Raw genomic sequence first — 20275 nt, 5'->3', positions numbered from 1 at the left:
CAGAGATTATCCGATTTAGTCTGAGGATTTGGCTGCAAGGTAGACTCTTGGTCATGGATCTTGGGTGTGCGCTCATGAAGTAGGTTGTTCAAGTCAGTTGGTTTTTGGTATACATTCGTTCTAAAGTGACCATTGGTTATCTCTACCTGTACATCTAGAAAGTGAATTTTCGGACTACCAATTTCCATGGTGAATTTGATTCTTGAATTTACTGGTTAAGAAACTGAAATAATTCTGGGAGTTCTGTCCTTGTACCACCCCAAACTCCCAAGATATGGTCAATTTACTGTTGCCAGAAAAAGATCTCGTCAGACCAGATGGTGGTATCCAGCAAATGTTTCTTCCAAATAGATGCATTAATGAGTTGGCATATGAAGGAGCCATTGCCGTGCCCATCGAAGTTCCTGATGCTTGGGCATAGAAAGTTACTCTGTATCTAAAATAATTATTGAACAGTATGATTTGTAAAAATTAAGTTACAAAGTTCAACTGCTTCAATGCCTTCATTGTGTGGAATTGACGTGTATAGACTTCCCATGTTTATAGTGAATAGAATCTAGGTGTCAAAATGAAGGCATTGAAATTGCGCCCAGTTTACCTTATTGTCTTGTCCTTTGCCAATGCTGGTTACAATATTCCCCCATTCGGAATCCCTCTGCAGGAGATTTGCTCCCAGTTTGCCCTAAATCAATAGTTCGGTATTCAAAAACACTTCTGTTACCTTGCGGTCTTCTTCGGAGTGCCTCGGGGTCACCTGTCTCAGGCCAACTTACTGGTATGCCCTGGCGTCTCCTTCTGACTCTCCAGCATCGCTGCTATGTTAGCATGGGCCTCTGATGCGTTCAATAGCTCCTGTCGGTCTGCCGCCTCTCAGCGCTGATATTCCAGGGAGCTTTCGGGCTCTCTGGCAAAAACCTGCTAACGGAGCAATCCACGGATGTAGGGAGCTTTTCTCTCTCATGGGGTAGCAGGCCTCAATACCGCCTACCGCTGCGCGTCCTCTGCATCGCCCGGGAGTCCCCACTTCTGCCATGTCTTCTGCACAGCGTCCTGCTGCCTCCACAGGTTCAACTTCTGCTTCTCCCTGAGGCTTCTGCTCTCATCACCTGCACATGAAAGGCCTTTAAATGTTTAAAGGTCCCACTCAGGTGTGGGTCATTACAAAAAACTAGACCGCTCACAACAGTTTACCATCTCTAGTCCCCTGTTCCTCATTTCAGTACTAGGAGCATTGAAGTCCATAATGTTCTTATTTGGTTTTTCATTAATTAATCCAATTTGTTTGGGTGACTTACAGAATTTACACTTAAGGGAGGGTTTTAAAGGAGGTGATGTTTTCTCCTTAGATCTGAGATCTAAACATAAGGTAGAATCATAATCACTGGAAATTGTAATATTAGCTTTCTGACCCCCTTGTTTACCGTTCTGTTGTTTGTTAAAAGAATCTTCTTAATTGGCACTTGGGGTAGTTTTGGGGGAAGCCTTACAGTGACAACGTGCCATTAGATATTTAGGCAATGGGGAACCTCATCCTTGGAAGAGGATGAATACTGTGTCTCTCATGATGGAGTCACTACGTTTCCCTGACAGCCTTCTCCTCCCATGTGATCCTCCATCCTGATATCACCCCAGGGCTAAGATCAGCTAGCCACTTCCTTTCCCTGACTACATGGGAGGGAACTTTAGTCTAGGATTTCGTGATGACTCTGCAGGATTCATCACAAACAGGAATTCCTAAAAAGATGAAAACGTTTTAATCTGCTGGAACCGGAGGCAATCTGGCTGGTTCTGGTACCTATCCTTCCTTCTGTGCAAGTCAAGCAAGCCCTGGTTCTGTTGGATAACACAGTGACCATGTGTTACTTCAACAATAGAGGTGTTGTGAGGTCACCTGCCTCTTACCAGGGAATTGTTGCCACTGTGTTTCTGGGATCAAAAGAACAATGACCCTATGTTGGAGGTCCATCTTGCATGCAACTGAGAACGGGGTGTGGATGACTTGAGAAGGCAGATGTCTACCTGCCACGAGTGGGAGCTCTGCAGAAAGTTCTGGATGAGATCTTCATTTTTGGGCGGGAGAGCCCTCAGTTGCACCTCTTATACTCCAGTGTCAATATGAAGTGCAAATTGATCTGCTTGCAGTAATGTGCCCTGGGGAGCTCTGGTGGATGCATTGTTGAGTGGAAACTTGTTCCTTTAGTTCTTAGGATTTGGCAGACGTTTGGGTCCACCATGATCTTTATCACCCTGGAGTGAGCTTGAAAAATGTGGTACTGTCAGGGCTTGGTCATGATGAGCTTATACAGGAGCTGGCCCCACAAACCCCTGCGAGCTTCCAGCATGCAACAGTCTTGCCTGTCCTGCTACACTCAATCCCTTCAGGGGAAGGGAGAATTGGGACAAAATAACAAACTCCGACACGCCTCTGCTCTTGAGAGATCTGCAGGAAAGAAGAAAAAAAGGTGTTGACTCTCAAGATTGCCTTCTCTCCATACTCAAAGCTGTTTTCCAACATACCTGTCAAGTCTCTTTCATACATGATTATCCTATGTCATACACCAGCAATGTGAATGCTTGCTATAGCAGAAAACTGGGATTCTGTGAACTGGGAAACCAAAAGGTTTTTTGGAAAAAGTCCTCTGTACCTTAACTTAAAACTATTTCTATGCAACTGTACACTACGTAGGCGTCAGTCTAGGCACCCCTTTCTTCATTCTTACTGCTTGCCAGTTTAGCAGTCATTTCACTGTCCTCCTCTCTTGAGGTTATCTAGTGTTGATCAGTTTGTGTTTCTGTGAGAGATTCCAAGATTGTCTATATTAGAGTGTGATTACTGCAAAAATTGATTGCTTGGTTTGCTGACCATGTTCTGCCTTGGTGTCCATTTCCCTCATCTCTAACTTTGTACTATTCCCTGACAGCAACGAGCTTTTCTGTGCAAATCACTTTACTCATGCGTGCAGTGTCTCGCTCCAACACAGCTCCTGAAAGAGTTGTTGAACGGGAACACTACGCGCAGCCGTGAGCAGTATCTCATGCATTGAGAGCCCCGACACTGAGCACTAGATATGCATTACTCCAAATGTTCACTACATGCACACTGATCACAGCGCACAGAGCATGCACAGACGGGGACGTCTGCTGCGGTAGCTTCTCTCTGAGGATATGACTCCTGAAGGAGAAATCGAACAGGTGAGCGCTGCTAAGGCAATTATTTAAATTAAAGTTTTTAACAGATTCCTTCCTGCCACGGATTCCTCATCTATGATAATCCTATCCACAGCGCAGCTACTCTTTGGAAACATAGGCCTGGCTTCAAAATGTGTGCTGACGAGGGACCCACAGCATCTTCTGTGACTGCCAGGCTACCTACTGTAGTTCGCTCCTGCATGCCTACGAGCACAGGTCCAGCAAAAAAGAGGGAAGAACTTCCCCTCTGCTCGACTCCGGGTGCAGAGATCTCTGCACCAGCCCCAAATTCATCATTGCCCCCATCGATCCTCTGGAGTATGCTCCTCTTCCATTTCAATCCTATCTGGGAAGATGTGGGACATCTACGATGAGGTGTGGACCAGGTTCCGTTTGGGTTTCAAACCCTGGCCTCCAGGGAGGAGAGGGACTTGCCGGAACAAAAGAGGGGGAGGATGTCCAGGGGCTAGCCTCGGACCTTCAAGAGGCCATTGGCCTAGACACCTTCCTTAAGCTGGATATTCTCCCAGCCCTTATCCCCCACCCCCGCCCAGTAAGCCCAAGGCCTCCTTTCAGACGCTGATCGCAAAGGGGGCTGATAACCTTCAGCTCTAAGCCCTGACCAGGGCTAAAATTTAGTTTGAATGAACAGACATTCTGGACAATGGTCCCAGGAAGGATACAAAATCAAGGAGTTAGGTGGTGCAGGCCATGACTGTGGACGTGAAGTCCTCCCCTTTCCCCTCTCTTCCACCTGACCGGCAAAGTAAGAGACTGGACGCCTTTGGGGAGAAGGTGTTTTGTTGGGCAGCCCAGCCCTAGGCGCCACAAACGCTTACTTTGGCAAAATTCTCTTTTTGACCTATGGTCTGCTGTGACGAACGCAGTTGAGCCATGTCACTGAGCGGGAGATGGAGATGAGGGATGGCTTCCTGCCAATGGTGACTACGGCACTGACGCTTCCTGACAGATTTTGCCATCTGAGTTTGACACAGCGGACTGTGTGGGCAGGTCCATGGCCACAAGTACGGTGCTCAGGCGGCACTCACAGGTGAGAACATCTGGATTTGCAGATGATGTGCAGGCTAACCTCCTGGGCAGGCCCTTTGATGGTCGAAATCTATTTTGGGGTGAAAGTTATTTCACGAATCAAAGGCCATGGCAAAGTCGTTGGAACCAGCCATGCAGCAGCCCTACACATCAGTGAGGGACTGTGATGTTCGTCCCTCAGGCTCATACTGCTGCTGAATGATGTGCTCATTCTGGAACACATCAACTTGCTGGAGCTGAGGGTTATCAGGCTGGCCCTGGTCGCCTTTCTCACCTCTGTGGAATGCAGGGCTGTGCTGATCCTGATGGACATCACAGTGGCCATGCACTTTCTCAGCAAAGAAAGTGGTGTGGGGTCCTTGCCTCTGTGCAGAAAAGCAATGCGACTGTGGTTCAGCGTATCTCTGATGGCAGCCCATATGGCCGGAAGAGAGAATGTTACAGCGGATGCCTTGAGCAGACAGACTCTGGCCTCCCACAAATGGGAGCTGTGCCATGAAGGTTCTGGAGGAGGCCTTCTCTGTTTTCGAAACTCCTCAAGTGGACCTTTTCACTTCCAGTGTGAAAGGCAAGTGTGAGTTGTTCTGCTCTAGGGTTCTAGTTAGTTCTAAGGAGATTGAGCCTGTTCAGAACTATGTTGACCATGATCGCTCCAGATTGGGCCAGGAGAATGTGGTGTCCAGAGTTGCTGGACATGTCCATCTGTCCCCCCTGGTGCCTCCCAAGGAGAGTAAAGTTGCTCTCCCAATCTTAGTGGCGGGTTCTCCTCCTGCGCCTCAGCAGCCTGAACCTTCATGCTTGGCTACTGAAAGGCTGAGATACAAGGAGTGGGACTTGTCGAATGACGTCCTTGATGTGCTCCTTTCCACTCAGAGACCCACTGTAAAGTCCATTTATGCCTGCAGATGGCATACATCTTCCATTTGGTGTCGGGAGAGGGATGTGGACCCTTTACCCTGCCCATTTACCCATGTTCTTGATTTTTTGTTGTGCTTGGCTCAAGCCGGCCTGCAGTTTGGCACTGTTAAAGGATACCTCGCTGCTATTTCGCTTTACAAGAGGCCCCCAGTGCAGGGTTTGTTCTTCACAATCCCCACTGTCATGCAGTTCTTGTGGGGTTTGTGTAGCCATTTTCCTCCATACCGGCTTGTTGTTCTGGCATTGTATTTACATTAAATGTTTTTACATTCTTTATGGGAGCTCCATTTGAGCCCCCTTCATTGACTGTTTACACTTAAGGTGATTTTCCTGGTAGCTATCACTTCCGTGAGAGGGGTAAGTGAGCTCATGGCTTTATCTGTGAAACCTCCCTACTTTGTTTTCTCCAAGGAGAAGGTGGCTTTTAGAGACCCTCTTATACATCTTCCTGTGTTTTTTCCTCTGCCTCTACCTTCTAAGGCAGAGGAGCGATTCCATCAGAGGTTACTGGTGCGGGCTGTCAGCTATTGCGTCTCTCGGACGAGAGAGGCTAGTAAAGATGACAAGCTTTTTCTTGGTTACTGTTAGGGAGAATTCTCATTCTATGGCTAATTTCCCTTACCTATAGAGTCCCCCAGCAGCTTTGCTGGATTTGAAGGGTTTGTTTCTTTTTACCTGCTAAGAGTGATACTCTTTTTCCCACTCTTAGGCATTAAATATTTCCTTATGGGATTTTCCCATCGTTCGAGGCTAAAACTTTTTCTGACAGCCTCTAACATACCGCCGGTGCATTTTAATATTAACTTTGCTCCGGTAGGTTTTATTCGCCAGAACTTAATATAACTTTTTTCTCGTGTCTTTCCCTACGATCCTAACCCAGGTCGGGGATCCTTTGTTCGACTGTTTGGCGGGCTTCTGCCCAGAAGCCCTCCTTCCGGCGCCACTGATCTGGGGTGGGTCCATTGTTTGGGAGGGGGAGTAGGACCCCTGGACAGAGTTGCCGCAGCAACTCAGGTTGCACTCAAACCTGATAGGCTGGAGGGTCTACAGCCAAGAAGACCACTCCACTGCGTGAGTGACAGCTAGGCTGTATGAATGGGTCTCTTTCTGCATAAAGCAGGGTCCTGAGGACTGGAAGAGCAAGACGCCGCCACTGGAACTACGGAGCCGAACGGGAGAGAAGCCACAGACATCTTCAGCATCTACACCACCGGTGAAGCCCTGCTGGGTCGTCTCACCACTTTTCTTCCACACGATGAGAGGAGATCTTCATCGAAAGAGCCTTCTTCCCTTGAGCTGGTGGGAACAACCAGTTCACCCATCGCTTCTCCGGACCTGCCTTGGTCGAATCGACAGTGCCCAGCACTTGGAGACCGGATAGCCAGGCAGTTATCGACCCGGACCGCGATTAAAAGGAGCGTACCTTTTAAACTTTGTTTGGCAGCACCGCCTCTGGTTTCATCCCTGGGTAGTGCAGTGACTGGAACCTTCCTCCACGACGAGAGCCTCTCTTCCTCTGCTGGACCCCTCGAACTGCAGGAACTACCAGGAACAACCGCCACCGCAGGAGCCACTTCTTCATGTTTACATTGTTCCGCCAGGCCTCCCTTTCCCCGTGGTAGCCCTAAAGGTGTTTTAAATCCTTTATCTACTTGTTGGGTTGGCCGCCCTCTCTCTTAACATTGTCTTTCGCCTCGCATCTACCTTTTCAATATTCGCTTACCAAAGACTTGACTGAAGCTACAAGAACATTTTTGCTCCTAAGCCCTTGTTCCTGTACCACTGACTCTGGCTCAGGCCCATTGACTCTGGCTGATTTGTTAGATCTGCTCTCACTAGATTGATTTGCAATAAGAAATGTGTTGGTGCACCTGAATCTTCTAAACGCCTCTTCCTTCTTGCTGTTTTAACTTGTGGAGTGCCATTTTGCTCAGTTTTCATTCACTTACCTTTCTGCTAAAGTGTCACTGTGCATTACTTGTTCACAAAACTTCAGGGAAGTGTTGCCAGGGGGTGTTTGAAGATATTTCGGTTTAACTTGTGCTTTCCCTCCCTTTCGTTAAATTGTTAGAGGGCCATTTGTAGTTGGTTTTCACTGTGCCGTTTTGCTCAGTTTTCACTCTACCGCAAACTTGTCTACAATTGAATAGGGAGTAGTATATACTTTTTCTTGACAGAACTTAACTTAGTTTATCAACTGTGATTTATGTGTTGAACTATACGTATATAAAATAAATATATTCTCTTTTTGATGCAAAGCTTTGGTCAGTGTTTCCTTGTTCCATAATACTGTGATACGTATTGTGTAAACCCTGAATACTGCTCATCTCCCTCTTGAGATAAGTCTGACTGCTCAGCCACAGCTACCAACTAAATCTTTGTGGTACAGACTGATACCAAAGTGGACTGATTGCTCTCACCTGTAGTTCTAATCTGGTGTAGTGCTCCCTAAGGGAACTGCACTGGATTCTGTCTAGCAGTGAGGCTCATGCTGGCATGGCTCTGACCAAACGGATCCTGTCAAAGGTGGCCATTCTCTGCATCTTGTAATACTTTGATTTGGCTGGGAGAGCCCCTTCTTCCAGAGGAGGGACTCCTACCTCTACACTGCAAAGGAGAGTCCCTGTTCTGACCATCTGCCGGGCAGCAACGTGGATGTCTCTGCACATGTTCTCTAAGCATTATAGCTTGGATTTATTTTTGGGACAAAACGCCCACTTTGGTCGGGTGATCCACCAGCGTTTTCTGTTCTAGATGGTGTCTTTGCTCGCCTCCCTTCTTCAGATTTCCATACTGCTTTGGGAGACTATCCTAGATGATGAATCGTGGGTGGAAAAGGAATCCAATAGATGAACACATTACTTGCCTCTCGGTAATGTTCTTTCTGATGGATGTTCCTTCTACGGATTCCTCACTGTCGTCCCTACCTGAGCTAGTACAGCATCGGTCCTGCGGTCCCTCAGTGTTGGAGTGCTTGGGGAAATAGTGGAACTGAGGTCCCGGGGAGCAAAGCTGCAATGTATACTGGCCCCAATATTTCTGGCGTGGTACGCGTAGATGCATCAGACAGAGCCCATGCAGAGCCGCACTGTGCCTCCTGCTGGCAGAAAAGTTCCCTGGAACATGTACACAGAACTTCTGGACATGTCCATCAGTCTTCCTTGGCACCTCCCAGCTGTGTTTGCCATCTGAGTCGCAAAAGCCTCAACCTTCATGCTTGGCAGCTTAAAGGCAAATGTATAAGGAGTGCAAACTGCAGGCTTGGGTAAAGTGGAGTGGTATCATCAAGTCTTGTGGTCTAAAGTTAGACATTTGAGTGTAATGCTTACATGAGCTAGTAGAGCTTTTTCAGGACCAGCAACATAGGAGCTTGTTCACAGCTATTTGTCACAAAGCTAGCTGCAGCATTTTGTAAAATATGTAATCGCTGGATGGACTGTTCAATTAAATCAGACTGAAGACAGTTACAGTAGTCTAATTAGCCGGTCCGATAGCACAGCGAGAAGAGCGCACGCTTTGACATCTGTGCAGAGCCTGCTGATGCAGGTTCCAATCCCGGCAGGGCCAAACTCAGCCTTTCATCCTGCCATGGTCGATAAATGAGCACCACACACATCGTGGGTAACAATAAGCATCGCTCAGATACCAGAGGGTTTGTAGCGCTATATAAATGCTAAATTATTATTATTATTAATTCTGCCCCAACTATGGCCTGTGCCATTAGGGCACTGTCCCATTCAGATATCAGAGGTCAAAGTTGTCTTAAGATCATGAGATGTTAATGTGTACAGCTTCCTAAGATACTAATTTGTGGTACCAAAGAGAGCGAGGGATCTATCAATGGCCAGATGCAGTTTGTCCTGCTATGTGTGAGTTACAAATACACAAATCTATAATCATGCCCAATGATTTTACCTGATCCAAGATTTAAATAGAGCAATTAGACCCGAAAGATCTATGAACCTAAGACCCTCTTTCCATGCAAACATGAGACAGTGAAATACATTTTTTTCGGTTTTGTCTAATTAACACCTAAACAGTTGTCTGACATTCAACTCCAAATGACCTGAAAAGTAGATTGAATGAAAGCAACATTCTTATCGGAGTCCCGAAAACAATCTGGGTATCATCTGGACAATTCTGGAAGATGACTCCCAGATCAATTAGCAGATCATGCAAAGCCTTTTTATATATATCAAAAATCAAAGGTGAAATACAGGATGCCACATGTCAAGACCTCTGATCCTGATCCAGACATGCATGCATATACTCTTGAAGATCTATTGGAGAGAAATGTGTTAATCCAGTCAATAGTAGTGTCAGAAACTTCAGTGGGCACCTTCAGATAGTTCAAAACATTTGTGTGGTTGAGGGTATCCGATGCTTCTGAGGGATCCAATAGCATCAGCATTTTTGTGATTTATAAGAGCATATCCTTGACTTTCATCAAAGACATTTCCATTCTCCAGAAATGCTGAAAACCTGTCTCCAAGACCATTTTGTTTTGCAAATGCTCTTGAAGCTTAGGTTTGGTGGCCCTGTTCAGTATTTTTAACAAAAATGGAACGTAAGAAATAGGTTTGTAATTGGAAACGTTATCTTGGTGTAATGAGTGCTTTTTCAGCAAATGAGTGACTCAAACCTGTTTTGGACTGTCTGGAATCAAAGATGTCTGAAAAGAGCTATTAATCTGTGTGATCAAAGCCAACAGCACATCCATGCACAATTTAATTAGCCGGCAATTACAGGGATGACGAGGGCAATTCATGGGGTTATGCATAGTATTATGATTTTAGTATCTAGCACTGAAAGGTCCTTGAAAACCAATGCTTTGAAACAACTAGTTATAACAGGGGATGCAGTGTCCTGGAACCTGGCATCTGTACAATCATGTTTTAATCAGTTTGGGTGACAGTTTTCAAATGATTGATGACCTTATCAGTAACTGAATTGATGATAGGCCCAAGGCCTATTACCTTTCTGTAATGTTTTTTCTAATAGATTAGTTCATCTCACAGATTCATGATCGCCCTCCCAACTTGCCCCTCTTAGCGGATAGCTAGTACACACCACCTCCTGTTCTGTGGTGCCTTAGCTGCTTAGTGGTAGGGAAAAAGTAATATTTGAAGTCATGGCGTGCTGCTGTTCCATCAGGTGTCGAAGGCATCCAGCAGTGCCAAGGGGGTCTGCCATCAAGATGCACAGTAATATATTGGTGTACAACGGATGGCGGTGGGTCCGGTGCTAAGGAGGAAGAAGGCAGTGATGGCTGAGAGTGCTGCACTGGATAGTGCCGCAGCAACATCCCGTCCAGTGTTTAAGGTGAAGCACGAGAATGGGCGGTGAAGTCCCAGGTGTAGTGCGATTTTGTGCTGCGTCCCAGACCGCAGCGGGCTCACGAGGAGGGCCTGCCTGGGAGTGGAAGACCTTGCACCCTATGGCCCTACACTTTGGAGCAACAGCTCCAGTGGAGCAGTGATGGGGGCCGCGATGTGGGGAGGTTACTGTGTTCTGGATAGTTTATTGGCTGCTGGTTGCAGAGGTCTGCTGGTCCAGGCCCGACCCCCCCCCCCCCGGTGCACAAGGACCCAGAATAGCAGTGGGCCAGCAGAGGCTCAGCTGGCAGTAAATTCTGTGGTGGAGCTAGCCTGGGGCCAGTGAGTTAAGTGCTGGAGGGGCGGGGCTCTGCTTTCCCCCCCCCCCCGAGGTTTTGTACTGAGTGTTGGGCGTCAGGGAGCGTGCTGATACTGGCATAGAAAGCTGGTAGTGGAGCCATGGATGATCTGGGTCCTGCTGTGTATTGAGTGGTGAGACAGAGGTGGCCAGGCAGTCCCAATTGATAAGGTAGTGGAGGGTGGTGTTCTTGGCTGGATTTTCCCAGAGCCCAGAAGTAATCCCATCCAGAGACTGCGGGGGCAGGGGCGCATAGGCCTTGCTGGAGGCCCACAGATAACCTGTGCATGGCTGGCCTGGGGAGTCTGAGGCGGTGGGGCATGTTGTGTATTTTGTATAGATTTGGGGCCTAGCGGGATTTTCTTACCGCCAAAATGAAAATAATTCAGTAATAATCACTCTTTGCATTCAGATTAGATTTGGTATATAGTACTACAGTATACATACATTATTTCAGCACACAGATACATTTAGTGGTATACATTATGTTGGTATGCGTTATTGGTGTTATTTCTGGTGAGCATAATTCCTTTGTTTTATATGTGGCCCCAATATCCAGAACCCCTTATTTTTGTTTAGTTTGTTCGTGTGATCACTAGAGAGGCCTCAGGCTTACATTTCAGGAACACCGCATTTTCATTTGGAGTGCCACCATGGGCTGTTCTCACTGACTTATCTACGACAGCGAGCTAACATGTGGTATTCATCACCAACTTATCTACATCAGTGAACTATGTCCAAGGCCTCTCTTTCTGCTGACTCATGTACCTCCAGCAGCAGGCTATTTCATTATGTTATTATGTTCCGTTCAAAAAACACACACACTTATATACTGAATGGAATCGTGCACACAGCTACCGCCAAGTCTTATTTTTAGCTACCTTAAAAATGACAATTGCACTGTCTAAACATCTTCCCATATTATCAGTGCTATAATGGTAGATGCACAAAGAAAAGAGAAAAATAAAACACACTACCCGTCTGCTTTCAGATATTTTTGTGTATTATAAATATTGCATTTCAACACGATCTTACTCTTTTTACAGAAATAAATGGAAATTGCACAGTAACAACATTATCTGTAACAAAATGAGAAGAGAGCGGTGAGAACATATTCAATTTGCAACATTAAACATGTTGATAAAACACTGGAATTCCCTCTTCTACTCTGACTGAATAGTTTCGCACACATACACACTGCCCCCACACTCTGCAATATAATTACCAAGCCTGTCCAGCATGTGAAATTCTTCAGCTGGTCGCCTTCTGGAAGTGGCTCAATGCTCCCTCTTAATTCACCCCAGCAAGGACGAGCATCTGCCATCACTCAAACCGGGGCTTATTGACTGGAATTCCCAGTCTCTGCAGCAGTGCACTGGGATCTGTTTTTTTCAATCGGGGAAACTCCCCAGCCACCAGCCAGGTCTTTCTCCGAGCTGTGTAAAATGTCTTCTAACTCTTTTCTTCCCCAAGATTCTACAGGAAAACTCTTGCTACCTTCCTTAATGTGACGTGCATCCAATAAAATCCATCATGTCCTATACTCCTACTTTCAACAATGGCTTGGCTTATACAGTTGCAACTGTAACAAAACTGATTTCCTGCTTATTCGAGTCTTTGTTTCCTGCAAATACTGTGGACAGAGCACAGATAGAAGCAAAGAGAAAAAAAATCTGGATGCACGTTTAAAATGACTTTCAGAGCCTGTCTTTTCCATCTCATTTTGCACTGGAGAACACATTATATTATTAATGAGTTAGTATCATGTTAGTATTGTTAATGAGGTTAGTTCATTAATCCTCAAATGTGTCTCCTGCAACAGAGGAATTTCAGGTGAGAAAAAAAAATATATGCTTTTAACTGTGAAAAAACATTATTTGCATTTTAGATGTAGAAATCGTTTTTGACTGAATAGCCTGTTTTCATTTACATGTCCATGTCACACTGGCAACACATGCCTTGCTTTACCCCATTATAGCAATGCACCAAACCCATGCAGTGGTGCTGCATGAAAAAAATGCTAAATAATCTTACAGGCACCTGCCAAGACTGACAGAAGTGGTTGGGGGTCGGTGCTCGAACCCCTCCACCCCCGTGGTGAGCTACGGTGTGTTTGGAGTTTTGGGTCTAATGCTTGTTTGAAAGGTGATGGAGCAGGAGTGCCAGACCCCCCACCAAGTACTGAAGCAGCACCGTTGTGTATGATCTTCGACACTTGTAGGGAGCCCTGACTCAGGCCCACGCTGGCGACAAAGGCTAAGGGGGGCATAGAGAGCCTGCAGCAGTTGAGGAGGCCTTTGTCAATAGAGGGAAGAGGTGCTGACGGTCCGTCACCACCAGAGATAGCGAGTGATATCTCCCTCTGCGAAGACGATATAAAGGACATTTTGCAGGAGATCGGGGCACCGCGAGTAGAACTGCAGGCCTCGTTTTTTATTTGCAGGGCAGGTTCGAGGTTCTGCAGAACAAATTTGATGGTATGGAGAACCGCCTTAGCACAGACCTCGTGGCAATAAAGTTTGAAGGGAGGTTGTTGGAACTTGAGACCAGAGATGAGGATTATCAGTTGAAAATGTACGAACTCGAAAATGGAGACCGCAGGAACATCCTACGCGTATTTGATCTGCAGAAGAAGTTTGAGTCGACCAACGATGTAGTGAAAGCAGTTAAAATGATAGGTGAACGTTTTATTTGCGAAGAAAGGTGGATTGGAGGTTGCGATCGAACAAGCTCATCGTGGAGGGATATCCTGGGGCATAGGCCTGAGATCAGTGATGGTGAAATTCTTTAGTTACATGGAGAAGACTGCAGTCCTGGAAAGGGCCTATGTAACATCCAATATGAAGGAGACACTAGTCATATTTACCAAGATCTTTCAAGTTTCACATTGGCCAGCTGCAGGTACTGCCGACCTCTTACTGCCTGGTTGTAGACAGAGGTATATGTTACTGATGGGCATTTCCGTTTGCCTTGGTATTTGAGATCAAGGAGGTGGATTATCGTATTACCAAAGGTGCAGAGGCAGAACAGGTCCTCTGACACCTCTCAGAGAGTGAGAAGAGCGGGGAAGGGAACTTGAGTGAGGAAGGAGGATGCCGTGGAGCCAAGATGCATTGAGGGGCCTGAGCCAACGTAAAAGGGTCTCTAGGGGCTGGAAGTTTCGAAGGCTCAACACTTTCTCACCTGTAAAGTGACACGAAGGGATGTATCCTTTTATGCTTTTACTTGGGGGGGGGGGGGGGGGGGGGTTGGATTTTTGTAGCGTTTCTTTGTTGCTATGCCATTTGTTCTGGTTGTTTGTTATAATTTTGGAGATGGGGACGGGGTGGAGGTTCTTTCCTTGGTGGTCTAGTGGTTGATGGCTGTCTCTGGGGTTATCCTCCTGGCATCGCGGCTCACCTGCAAACATCTCGGAGCACATATCTTCTTCCTGACAGCGCGGCTCACCGGCAAACACCCCAGAATGCAGACAGCATCACCCAGGCACCGCGGCACAACGCACTCCATCCGAACTCGCAGCACCTGCAAAGAAAAGGGAAAAGACAAGGTTAAACACTTAACATACATTACGTTAAGGGCTTGCTGCCATTAAAACCTGACGCCTTCCCGAAAGCCATCACTCACCTGCTGCTGGACATTGCGGTCGCATCCATCTTCTGCTCAGCCGCATTCCGCGCCTCCACACCCGTTGTTAGGCCGCATTTCCACCTATTTGGGAGAAAACGGAGAGAAACGTTATTCAGTGCAAAACAACCACATTGAGAGCAATAACATGAAGCCATTGAGAGGGAAAAGACAAAGACAATTGAAAGAAAGCAGAAAGAGGGGAAAAGACCAAAGACATTGAGAGAAAGCAGAAAGAGGAACTTAGTCGCAGCCGGACTGCACTAGTACTCAGGAATCGGTGAAGGAACTAGATTCCACCAACAAGCGCCCCTGCCAGAAGTAGCAGGACAGAGAGCTCATCATTCACATTAATCCAGGTGAGCCTTATGGGCTGGTACGTGCCCACAGAAATCGCACCTTGGGTCGAAGGGGTTGGGAGATACCACAGTCATCTACCAGCGCATTCACGTTTTCCCATATCCACGCAGGAGCAGTGCCACCAATTGTCGCCGCCCATAGCTGATCTGCAGGGGGCAAAACCAGAAGGGGGAGATCTAACACCAGGGAGGGCTGCAACCATGCCCCAACGCCTCCGCAGAGACCAGGTGAGCGTAACGGGTGGAATGGGTTGTGAAAGCGAAGGAGATTTACTTAATGGAGAAGATCACGGGGGCTGGGGATATTTCTGTGCTGGGAAATGAGCTGGTTGGGTTTCCGCACGAAATACATGGGGGGGGTGTGATGGCCCTCTGGGGAAAAGTTGGGTTGGTGCTAACGGGAGTGGGCTAGGATAATTGGTTCGCTTCCCCCTCTGGTTGATCTCCCTGTTCTTTGGGGGTACGTCGCCTTAGAGGGCGGACTGTAGCAGTGAGAATGCAGTAGAGCCGTCATTTTGATTTCGTCATATGCCATGTTTATCTGTTTCATGTTGTTTTTGGGTCTGCGGCGGGGTGGGCGGGTGGTGCAGGAGAGGGTCAAAAGGTGTAGGACGTGAATCAAGAGTGAGCTGCTTAAGTGTTCTTCTTGACGTTTCCTTTGGAAGTAGATTGGTATTGTGTTGCTAGAGTTCTCTTCTTGAACTTTCCGTTGTTCCATGTAAAACCAATAGAAAATTTGAAATGAAATTTAAAAAAAAAAAAACGCTTCCAAAAACAGTTGGCGCTGGAGAAGATATTGAAGATGTGGACTTTGTGGGTGGAAGGACAAATTCATAAGAAAGAATATTACAAAGAGGAAAGTAAATTGTTATTTAGCCTCTCCTGCTTCCAATAAAGATCAACACCTGTTTTTTTCACCAGAAATCATAACTGCTTTATTTTCCATTTGGTTCGCGTGTATCTTTCCCTGCAGGATATGCAGTGTTAATTTTAATCCAAATGTTAGCCATTTAGGACAGTCTAAAACTAAGTGATCTCTACTTGCTGGCATTAATCTTATTTTGAGGCTGAAAATATCAGCCAGAAATTAACACGTCCCTCACCTTTAACACACTTGCATTCTACTCTTAAATATACTTTTTACGTGATTTCAAAATGCTGTTATACTCATTTTTTCTGATAAACACAAAATATATTTTAGTTGTGTGAGAGCCTCCTGCAGAACCAAATCTATCTGCATAACCCTGGAGTTCCGTATGGTTTTGAAAACTTACCATTGTAATTGTTTCCATATATTTTTCAGGCCCAGGAGGAGAAAACCAGAAACTCTCAAGAGTTTGCAACGCCCCGTCCCCGAAGTTACACTGATACTAAGAGGCCCTTATCCACCGGCAGTGACAAATTCTATATGGATTCACACAGTAAGGCATTTTTATTTAGGTTTGGTTTATTGGACAGTGATATCAGCAGTTAAAGCTCCACTACAGGCAATCTCTACATTGCTGTCTCATCTAGTTTTTTAAAACTTGTTATTGAAGTTGTTAAATATTGAAGAATATCAATACAGAGATTAGAAATAATTGTTTCCCCTGTACCGTCAAGCAATCACTGCACATTCAGTGTAAGATGCAAATCCTACTTCAGTTCCTTGGTCACTGAGACGGTGCATTCTGATCAACTCCAGATCAGTGTGTCAATCCAAGCCAAATCATGCAGCTAAAAGGGCCTTAGAAACCTGAAGCCTATAGTCTCATTGGACATGTATACTTTGCCACTTTGATATTCTCACACTCTACCTCAAATCTCAAAGAAGGTGCACATTTCTTTGTAAAGGGCATGAATACTCTTCTCACAAATCAGCAGGCACCACATCCTTTAACACCAGGCCGAGACGGTCAAGCATTAGTGCCTGAGACACAGGGCGTGGCAGCCATTAGGTGCCAGCAAATACTACAGAATGGCCTGAGCAAAGCAAGGGCTAAGAGTCACCTAATTTCTGCCACTGCCCTAGCTCGATGTGCTGTCCCCCTTGTCCAGCATTGTCTGAGAAATGTGCAGACCCAGGTGGAGGTTGCAGCATCAGTTTAATACACACCTTCAATGTTGCGCAAGGAGGTCGGTGGTGGAAATTGATGCGGGCAGAAACCACAGCATAATCAACACCCATGTGGCCTTCAGAGCGGAGAGAGGAGCCGTAGTGAACACACACACAAAGGTGAGTGGGTCAGGCACTATGAAGGAACACAGGGGGCCTTTGACATGATTCAGCCATATGGGAACAGGTAGGTCTGAGCAACTATTGGCGGCTAATGGATCCTGACATTTCCCCTTCCTGATTGGCTGAGTCATCTTGCCTGTTCTCAGAAGAGTGCTAACAGGTACATATCGTGATCTCTTTAGGACCAAATTCACCTGCCTTGCATCCAATAAAGAATTTGTGATCATTTTGCTGTTCATGCATGCCATAGGATGCTGGCCCATAGCGAGCTTTGCCGGCAAGCAAACGCCTCCTCAACACTCCAGCCTAAACCAGGGGCCTTCAACCTTCAGCTCTTGAGATGTTTTGGACTACAACAGCCATCAACCTGGGCCAGCATTGTCAATGGTGAGGGATCATGGGAGCCATAGTCCAAAACATCTGTAGAGCCGCAGGTTGCAGACCCCTGGCCTAATCTTTCAGTTACATGGGGCAATGCCACCGGGTATTATTGAAGTAACCCTTCCCCTGGCAACCCTTCCAGTATAAGCTAGTTTCATTTTTACAGAAGTGCTTGATCCTGTCGGGCACTGGGTGGTACCATGTATAAATCTTTTTATAAGCCTGATCCTTGTGCAGGGCACAGGCATTTCCCCAATGTAGACCAATTGTTCCCCCTGGTGGCTACATCTAGTCCTACCCCCACATCTTTGTGACAGGCCACGAAATATGCAGCGGCACCCTCTTAGTAAACAAAAGCAATACGTTGATTGGAAAAAACATCTGGTCTCTGTAGAAGAGAATACGATTTCTTACAGGGGGGGTAAGTGGCCTAAACACCCCAATCTTCATGTCACAATTCAGCACCCAATGTCAGATCTGTAAGAATCCCAGTTTGTCAGACACCTGCATCTCAAAGTTCTCCTTGCATTCTTGGAAGGGTTTTATTGTCACCTAGCACGAATTGAGGCAAATGCACATGCCCCTCTCCTCCCAGGTTTAAACTTTAAAACACAGGTGTGACATTTGGGTTTAAAAGCCGGTGAGTTGCTGGACCATGGAAAAGTGGTTAGGTTTAATCAGGTAGCCATTTTATTCCAAACCCTAATGATATTGATGGCAGTTCACTCATAGTTCAGGATCTATTGGCTCTTGTGGGGGGTGAGGATTTTTCATCATATGATGCAACCTCATAGTTTGTTCCAGAAGACAACTGCAAAGGCTGTAGGAAAACCCTTGGGTTGTCTGCTCCCAAGTCATTTATGGTCCCATTTGAGCTCACAGACATACTGTCTCAGCGTCTTCCTAAGGTGTCCCTCCTCCCTTTTAATCCTGTTGTTGCTGCCCATGTCCTGGCAGTAAAAATAGAAACCTCTTCTGCTCTGTGGACTGGGTTCTTGCTAAGAAACATCTGACTCACTTGGATCAAGGGATTTTTGCCACCCACCTCAGACCTTGGTGGTGCAGGCCTCCACTGTCTGCTCAGTTGGCCCCTTGCCTCGATCTACTCCAAAACAGGGTGAGCAAGAAGTTGGATTTCATGGACTCAAGGTCTTTGCTTCTCGCAGCCTGACAAGGGATATCACTGCCCCCTGAGCTCTGCCCAAGTACACCCGTGCTCCGTGGGGTGTGGTCTCTGTGGCAGTTGAGAATTTGCCATAACAGGAGATTATAGGTGGGTTTGCTTCTCCAGTGGAGGATGGTAAAGAAGCTGCATGTCAGATGTTGCAGTCTGGTCTGGGCCCAACCAACTGTTACTCATTCAATGGGTACTGGTTTTGACCTGTCCAAGCACCCCTGGATGAGGACATTCAGGTTTACAACTGATGTCAGCCCACCTGCACCATCTGCTACTTAGCTTGGATTGCTCCCTGATTTTCTAGAATTTCCAAATCATGCCATCCCAGTCGCTCCAGTTCAATTGGAGGGTTCTATACACTCAGTCAGGCAGGGCCTTTCCTCCCAGGGAAAGGGTGGTGAGCATCTTGCAGTTGGTTTGTCTCTTCCAATTTCAAAGTTTGGTCCCAGACTTTCTGCATCTCTAGGCTTCATGGCATCCTGTTTCTTTGAGGTGCCCAAGGCCTCATAGCACATGAGGTCGTCTAGGGAATCCTTTGATGTAAGTGTTCTCAGTTTCAGAGCGACATAACAGAACTGTTGCAGATCTCGAACAGTGTGTCACATTGACCTCCTGTGGTGGGTGAAATGAGACAATGCTAAAGTGTGAGAGCCCCTCTGCCACCATTTGCCTCAACTGAAAGTGGTCAAGGAGGCTTCTCTAAGAGGCTGACATGGAGGACATGGTACCTGGATTTTTGGAAGAAATGCCCACCTGTCTTCCCTGGCACCTCCCGATGAAGGTGAATCGGCTCTCCAATGTGGAGGCACATGTCTTCCACCTGAGCTCCCTCGATCTCCGCATTCATGCTTTATTGCTGAGAGGCTGGGATAGAAGTAGTGGGATCTGTCCATTGAAATTCTGCATGTACTCCTTTCTGTCAGGATGCATATCCCCAAACCCATCTATACCTGCAGGTGGTATGTTTTTGGCTTGGTGTGGTATCCGAGGTCTGAATCCTTTGATCTCTCCGATATCCTCTTAGTTGCTTTTTCAGTCTTTGAGAGAACCCCTGGAGCAGGGCTAGTTATTTTCCAACTCCACTTTTATGCACTTTTTATGGGGATTTTCTAATCCATTTCAATCTCGCCATTTTATTGTTCCTGCATTGGATTTAAAGATGTTCTAACATTTCTTATGGTGGTTCTGTTTGACCCCTAACATTATTGCTCTTTGCGGTTGCTCATCCTAAAACTTTTCTGGTCACCATTACTTCCGCAAGGTGAGTGAGTTTTAGGCTCCGTCTGTCATGGCACTGTGTCTTGTCTTCTCCAAGTTGAAGGTGACTCTGTGGGGCAGTCAAGACGTTTCTGACTAAGGTTGTGTTGGATTTCTATCTGACTGAAAATTTATCTTCCTGTTTTCTTCCTTTCACCTCTTCCATCGAAGGTGGATTAGAGGTTTTGCTTATTTAGTGGTGGGACCAAAAGAGTATGCTGGGCTACTTTGTCTCTTGGACAAGGGTAAGAATACATACTTTTAAAGAGCTGAGCACCTAGTTAGCTTCTGTACTATTTGGGTGAATTGGTCGGTCGTGGGAGACATGGGGAGAAGCGCCGCAGATCTGCCAAAACATATGACTACAAAGTTCAGTGCTGATAGGAAAGTTGGGGAAGGCTTATTGTTTGGCTAGTTGGGGAGGTCTGT

At 46.4% G+C, this 20275-nt stretch overlaps 1 protein-coding gene across 2 annotated transcripts in view; it reads left to right on the top strand.

The window, feature by feature from the left end:
* Nucleotides 1-20275, top strand: part of LOC138566955 (serine/threonine-protein kinase MRCK alpha-like) — a 2642347-nt gene that overhangs the window by 2404532 nt on the left and 217540 nt on the right. For both annotated transcript variants that reach the window (XM_069644738.1, XM_069644739.1), the window contains exon 35: nucleotides 16117-16234. In XM_069644738.1, coding sequence (XP_069500839.1) covers nucleotides 16117-16234 — 118 coding nt within the window. The remainder of the gene's footprint in view (nucleotides 1-16116; nucleotides 16235-20275) is intronic.

The sequence above is a fragment of the Ambystoma mexicanum genome, chromosome 2p (assembly GCF_040938575.1).
Source record: "Ambystoma mexicanum isolate Mex_15411 chromosome 2p, UKY_AmexF1_1, whole genome shotgun sequence".
NCBI lineage: Eukaryota > Metazoa > Chordata > Amphibia > Caudata > Ambystomatidae > Ambystoma > Ambystoma mexicanum.
This window is presented reverse-complemented; position numbering and strand designations above follow the sequence as displayed.